At 41.6% G+C, this 7,324-nt stretch overlaps 1 protein-coding gene across 1 annotated transcript; it reads right to left on the bottom strand.

Moving 5' to 3' along the window:
• Positions 1-2,924: 2,924 nt before the first annotated feature.
• Positions 2,925-4,737, bottom strand: LOC142841273 (signal peptidase complex subunit 3). The gene has a single exon (XM_075958095.1). The coding sequence runs from the start codon at positions 4,343-4,345 to the stop codon at positions 3,803-3,805; it is 543 nt and encodes a 180-aa protein (XP_075814210.1). The 5' UTR covers positions 4,346-4,737; the 3' UTR covers positions 2,925-3,802.
• Between the last annotated feature and the right edge of the window lie 2,587 nt (positions 4,738-7,324).

Here is a 7,324-nt window from a genome sequence, read left to right as displayed (position 1 = left end):
TGCTAATAAAAATGAAAACCTCTATTCACATTATACTTCTTGGATCTTTATATTTCAATTCCATATTAAATTCCCCAAAAGCATGCTTGTCAGATAAAAACAATTGTATCTCAAAAACAAAGCAGCATTCACATCTATCACACTAACAGATGCACTCACCATGAGAAATGGTGAACTGGGAAACTGGTACTTAGTCCTAGTTAAGGCTTTTCTGTGAGTGCTTTCCTTAATGCCAGGTTTGGATATCCGCGGTTTTCCTGCTCGGCACCTGTAGCAATTACACAAAGTGTCTGACTATAAAACAAAATCAGATCAATGCGAAGTATGTACTTGAGCATTCTACCTACCTTCCCGTCTTCACAAAACTACCGTATATTTCTGTTCTGATATGCCGAAAAGATCAACGAAAACCATATTCCACATGTGCGTGATGGAAAAAGACCACCATTGAAGTAGTTATTTCAACCATTGCCATTTTCCAGGCAGAGAAATGGAGATCCCATGCAAACTAGGTGACGAATAAGGAGTTAATGTGGGAACACATGACATTCCACCTTTGAAGTTTCCGCTGGTTGGAAATACTCTTTCGCGAATGCTTAGGCACGACCAGCATAGCCCCATGCATGGCTGATTAAATGAATGGAGAGTTATAGTTACATGATATGCCCATAAAACTGTTCCACATTAGTTTCAAGCTGTTCCTTGCTATTATCAGAGGTGGTGTAGCTAGATCAGTTGGTCTTAAGAGCAGTTAAATCACAATCACCCCGTAAGCAGTGTTTATTCCCCCGCCTTGGAAAAGGCCATTTTAAATTTCATTGTGTAGTATTGTGTATATTTACTCAATAAGCTAGTTTACAAACGTTCCAGTTCCTTTATAGCATAAGTCAAGTAAATGGGGATTGTATGCAGAGAATGAAATGTACTTTGTTGGCACAATAAAAATTACTCCTTTCACACAAGGTAGGGAATCTCCAGGAATGATAAAAAAAGGATTTCCAGAGTAAAGAAAAAAAAAAATCTCTAAGTGAAATTTGATTGCTGTGTTGTCTGAGAAGTAAAAGAAACAGGAGTAGAATTTGGTCATGGTATTTTCCCACAGCAACAGAAACCCTAAGTAAGAAAAGAGATGAGGATTCCACTTATACGTGGGTATAAGGACAACTATTTAGAATGCTGCTTTAGGAAGTAGTGGCTATATGCTCTCCATGACTTATGTGTTTACTAGCACTTTAGCACTAGGTAGGTTCCAGTACCAGACATGATCTCCCGCTTGCTGAGTGTGTGTGTTAAGTACAACTAGAAAGCAGTTGGGTACTGTCAAGGTATGTATGGCAGGCACTACTGCACCCTTGGGGTTATCATGCCATACTGGTCATTGTGGTCCATAGGTGTGATAGCTGGTTGGCACTATTGGCCACTTCCCTCCTTAGGAAGCTTATATGGTATCTTCTGTAAAATGAAAGCTAGTCCTCGGGGAGGAGGCTTACGGGTTAGATCCAGATTGAATCTGCTGGGCCCTGAGGGCCCTGAGTCTTACGGGGGTGGGTGGGGTGGCACTCACCTTGGGCTGCATCCTCACCCCCACCTTCAAAGACAGAAGCACCTGCAAGTCTCCAGGATCCTGATGAGAAAAGTGGAAGACTTCACTTGACCCAGAAAAAGAAGTGACCTAGGCTTCATCACATTCCACATCTCCACTCATGTTGCCTTTTCTCCCCCCCCAGTCACTGGTTAACCCTACCTCCACTGGAGCATTGCAAGGCCAGATGGAAAATTTTTATTTACGATATATGTGTATATTTCTAGATAGACTTAGTTGTGTTCTGTGTATTTTGATAGTTCACAATATGATTCCTTATGATTTTTTTTTGAATTTTTGAGACAGAGTTTCTCCATAGCTTTTGGTTCCTGTCCTGGAACTAGCTCTTGTAGACCAGGCTGGCCTTGAACTCACAGAGATCCGCCTCCCTCTGCCTCCTGAGTGCTAGGATTAAAGGCGTGCGCCACCACCACCTGGCTCCTTATGACCTTTTTAAGCATAGTACTATTTTTCTCTTCTCCCCCTTCTATTCTATTTATCTTACTCCCTCCTCTCTAATTAGATGCCCCCATTTTCCCATTTACCCCTTCATATCATTTGCATTCTGATAATACCTCCCCTCCCCCATCTACTGCTTTCCTATTCCCCAGTCCAGCAATGGTCTTTTTTACTGTCCTGGTTTCTGCAATTACACCAGGTTATGTAGTCACAGTCTTCGCTAGCTCCATCCATTTACCTGCAAATTTATTATTTCAGTAGTCTTTGCAACCGAAGGGTAGCTGATGAAAAAGCAGAGTAGTGGAACCTACACCCGACTGATGCATTGACATGTGGATGAAGGTGGGGTGGAGCGCATAAGGCCTCAACCCCAGACAAAGAACTACAGATAAGTAAGAAGCGCTGAGAGTGAGAGAAATAATCTTCTCTGGGGAAGAGCACACCAAGGATTACCCAATACTAAGTGGTCCGCCATGAAGACATATATGTATAAGTACCATTATACATATTGAGGATGTTGAATTTAGGAAAAAATGTATGTGTCATGAATTTGAAAGAGAGCAAGGGGGTTACACGAGAGGGTTTGGAGGGAGGGAAAGGAAGAGGAAAATAGTGTAATTATATTATAATCTCATAAAATAAAAGCAATTATTTGGCAAAAAAGAATGAGATTAGATTTCAAGTTTAAACTATTGTTTGCTTGAAGTAATGTAACAAACTTCTGAATTTCAGCTTCTTCATTTGAAGAGAGTTAAAGCTTGTTCTGCTTACTTTTTTAGATTATAGAATATATAAATGTTTATATATATTTTTAACTGAAAAATCATACCACAGGTGTTATTACCAATATCCCAATAAGCATTAAATAATGAACAATCAACAGTTTTAAGCAGTAAGCATTTATTTAAGGGTATTAAACATACTAGAACATACTCAGCACATGTTAAGCATGCCAACATTTTCAAATGTCAGTAACAGTGCTAAAGCATTTTTGCAAAGATACAGTGCACAGCAGTCTTTGTAGAGAAAACACTGTGAGACACACATATGATATAGAGTAGATATGGACTGAGTTACAATTGTTTTCAGACTAAGGAGGCATTCACTATTCAAGTGGACACGTTTGCTGGCAAGAAAGACAAGCATTCAGATTTCTGAAATGGGGGCAAATTCTCATTCTCATTCCTATTTACAAATTTTGTATGTCAAACAATTTTTCTAGTGATGAAATACATCCTAGAAGATATATGAAAATGGCATTCATTGCGAACCTACAAGGAATGTCGGGAATAAAACATGAAGTTATTATGACAACACCCATACATCAAATTTTTAAATTCTCTCCAAACACATTTTATATTACACACAGAATAACACAGTGACTATGACAAAACTGTGCCTTCTTTTCAAGCCATATGCAATTGTCTGATAATGTTCTGCTCTGGTGAACTTCTGTTGTTGTTGCTGTTTGTGCACTAACTACTTTATCAACCCTTCTACTCCAACTACACAATTTCATGTTGATTCTTATACAAAAGGAAACGTAGCAACCATCGTTCACACCAGGAAGATCCATAAATGCAGTCTCTGTGTTAGGTAAATGGAAGCGTGAGGATGAGGAGTTCAGCCAGTCCCAGACGCAAACCCAGCACGTTTTAAAATAAACAAAACACCAAAGTCAGCAAGACGTGAGGGAAAAGATGAAGAAAATGTGTTTCCATAAGCACACATATGTCCTTCAACAGATGCAGAGAAAGTTCTTCAAAAAGCCGTGGCTATTTCATACGAATCTGGAAATGGGACAGACACGCGTCCAGATCCAGTCACAAGAGGCAGAATGCCAGCAATCGGTATAACTTGCCAGGACAGAGTCAAAGTGACATTCCTGTTTCCCTTAAGACCGTGCCCGTCGTCAAAGAAAAAATACTTGCTTTTGACATCTTTCAGATCCAGCTTGGGGTTCTCTCCTCGCAGAAGGATCTTGTCCCACAGGACCACCTGGTTCACAGCGTTGCTTTTCGTGGAATATTCTGCCGAGAGGTAAAGGAAGAGCTGCTTGACGTTCCAGTCGAAAGTCTTCTCCAAATCCGCAGAGATGTGGAAGGTGATGAAGCCCAGGTCGCTTCTTTTCCTGGGTCCGGTGAAGTCCTCCACTTTTTTGAGCAGGACCCTGGAGACTTTGAGGCTCACTGGCGCGCTTCTGTCTTTGAAGGCGGTGGTGAGGATGCAGCCCAAGGTGAGCGCCGCCATGACGCTCAGCGTGAAGGCGAACAGCGAGTTCGCCCGCGAGAGCAGGGTGTTCATGCTGCAGGATGGATCGGCGGCTCCCTCCACGCGGGCTCCACCGGCGCTCGCTCACTCGCTCTCTCGCTCGCTAGCTCAGCTCGCTCACAGAGACTCGCTTGCTGGGCAGGGCTTGCTGTCTGCTCGCTCGCGTTCCCTCTGCCTTCCTCTGGCTCGCGCGGAATGCTGGGCGCGCGCACGCGTCCCTGGAGCGCGCACCGCCCACGTTGCCTGTTCTTTTTTCCCCCAAGTCACTGGTTAACCCTACCACCACTGTCAGCTGATAGATAGTCTAAGGCACTTGGGGCAGCTGACAGGAAACAGCAGCACAGTGTCTCTGTGTGGCTGAATAAGCCCAGGGGAACTCGAGCTGCCTCATCCCCCACACCCAGACACAGTCACTGAAGGTCCCATCTGCCCTGTCCGGGGAACCCTTCCCCTTGCACACTGCTGCATCATGGCTTCCATACAGCCTAGCCCCTCCCCTGGCCTTCTGCAACAGGTTCCTGATGGCTGTACCCCCACACTAGCTCACCCTGCAGTCCATTCTCTGCACAGAGAGCAGCCATCATCACCTACAGTTCCTGTCACTTCCCTACTGGGATCCTCCACACTGAAAACACAGTCATAGTGTTAAACAAGTGGCCCAGACTCTGTGCTACATCTGCTCTTTCCACCTCATTCCCCATCAGCCTGTTTGTTATCTCCCAGGCTCCAGCTGCTGGGTTTGTCCTCTGCTCCTGGACAACTGGAGCCCACACAGTGCAAGCACATCAAGAAATGGCTTGTCCCTGCTGGCTTCTTATCATTCAGGACTCGATTCTAAAGCCACTTCCAGGAAAGGCCTTCACTGACAACTCTGTATGTAATAATCGCTGTCACCTGATTTTCTACCCTAATTATTATTCTCTCAATCACAAATTGTCGTTCCAATCGATTTATCTTCTTTGTCCCAGTTTCTCAAGCTTTAATGACATTTCAGTGTCCCTGGCTATCTTGTTCTTCTTGTGCTTAAATCAGAGGCTTGTGCATAAATCTGATAAATATTACTTAATTGGAGGAACTACTAATTGACACATTAGAACAGACAAAAGAGCCAAATATGTACAAGTCAGTAGCCATAAAATCATAAGTGCGAAAATTCTAAATATTTGAAAAACATCAGAAAGACTTGTCAAAACCCACATTGCTTTTTAAACCAAGGTGGATATCAGAAAGAATTGGAGAAACTATTGAGAACATAGAGACTTCCCACCGCATGTCCCTCATTTAATTCTGCAATTTTAGGGCAGTAGTGGCACATGAAATGTCTTTCAGTTTAATACATTTCTTCTGATAAGTTTGATGAAAACTTCCTTCTTGGCATATTCCAGACTATCACTTGAGTACCACTAATTGAATATCACCCTTGCAGAAATTTTAGACTAGATGGTCTCTATTGATATAATTACTCAAAGCAGCCTAGTCCTTCAACCCACAGAAAGTCACAGGGTACTAAGAATATGAGTACACATTTGACTGAGCACTATTTCTTGAAAGGAATCTTTTTTCCCTCTGAATTATCTTTGGATCTTTTACAAAAAAACACTCATTGATGTAGATATGGATCTATTTCTGGATTCTTGATTTAGTATCTCAACTTGGTGTCAAGAACACTTCCTTGACTGCGATAGGGTTATCAGAAATCATGAAGTCAGGATACTGTTTTCAAAAAACTTTGTCTTTTGAGCTTTCACTGAATATGAGTATCAGCATGTCATTTTCTTCATAAAAATGTTTGGAGTGGTATTGGAATTGCAGTGACTAGTTTTTTGTTTTTGTTTTTCAAGGCAGGGTTTTTCTGTGTAGCTTTGGCATCTGCCCTAGAACTCACTTTGTAGATTAGGCTGGCCTAGAACTCACAGAGATAGATCCGCCTGCCTCTGCCTCCCAAGTGCTGGGATTAAAGGTGTGCACAATCACTGCCTGGCTTTCAGTGACTGTTTTTTAAAAGACCTAATGTAATTGCTTGGGAAAAGACTCTTCTCAAGAAATAGTTCTTAGTCAAGTGTGTACTCATATTCATAAATATTAATTGTGCTCTATCTATTGCACCATATTCAAAAAGGTGAATTTCATGAGGATCAATATCTAAATAGAGACACCCAGCTGTTGAATTTCCATCAGAAAATATGAAAGATTAACCTTTTGCTCTTTGTTTAGACACTAAAAGCACAATTTCTAATTAAGAAATAATTAAATTGCACTTTTTTATACACCAAAACGTTGATTTATTCTAAAGCTACCACTAAGATAACATAAAGACAAGTTTCTGAGAGAAAATATTTCAAAACTTTAGTAGCTAAGAGGACTAATGACTAGAACAGAAATTGTCACAAAAGTAAATATGAAGAAAGTCATTTCACAGTTAAGGATTAATTATATAAAAACTGCTCAAGGTTGATCTAGTTAATGTTCCATCATGGATGGAGAGGGTCTCACAAAGCCCCACTCGTGCAGTTGAAGAGTGTAGGGGGAGAGAAAGTTGAAAGTCATGGGTGGTGCCCCTGGCAGATTGCCCATGCTATAATGGATAGCCCTAAGTCCACATGTGTGCAAAACTAATTAGACCCATATATGTGTGCATCTATGTATGTATATGTATATATACATGTGTGTGTGTATGTGTGTGTGTGTGTGTGTGTGTGTGTGTGTGAAGCTGGGAAAGGATGTGATGAAAGGGACCTGGGAGGAGACAGAGGAGAGGGAAACGGGTGGATTTGATCAAAATAAAATATATTCATGTATGAAGGAAAAAATCGAATGAAAACATTTACACAGACAAGTAATGATGATAGATTAAAGTCAAGTAAATAAAAAGATAGGCAGCACTGGCGTTAGAAAAGGGTCGAGGATTCCAAGAAAAAGACCAACCACAATTTCCAAAGCCTTTCCTACGACAGTAGTTTTACTTCTGCAGAAGCATGCATAGCCATCAATCAAGGAGGCAAGCACATCCAG

Source organism: Microtus pennsylvanicus, chromosome X (assembly GCF_037038515.1).
Source record: "Microtus pennsylvanicus isolate mMicPen1 chromosome X, mMicPen1.hap1, whole genome shotgun sequence".
Lineage (NCBI taxonomy): Eukaryota > Metazoa > Chordata > Mammalia > Rodentia > Cricetidae > Microtus > Microtus pennsylvanicus.
Note: the sequence above shows the minus strand (reverse complement) of the source record. Positions and strands in the feature narration are given on the sequence as shown.

Bases quoted from the DNA above. Each gene is read 5' to 3' on its own strand.
- LOC142841273 (XM_075958095.1), bottom strand. From the start codon at position 4,345: ATGAACACCCTGCTCTCGCGGGCGAACTCGCTGTTCGCCTTCACGCTG.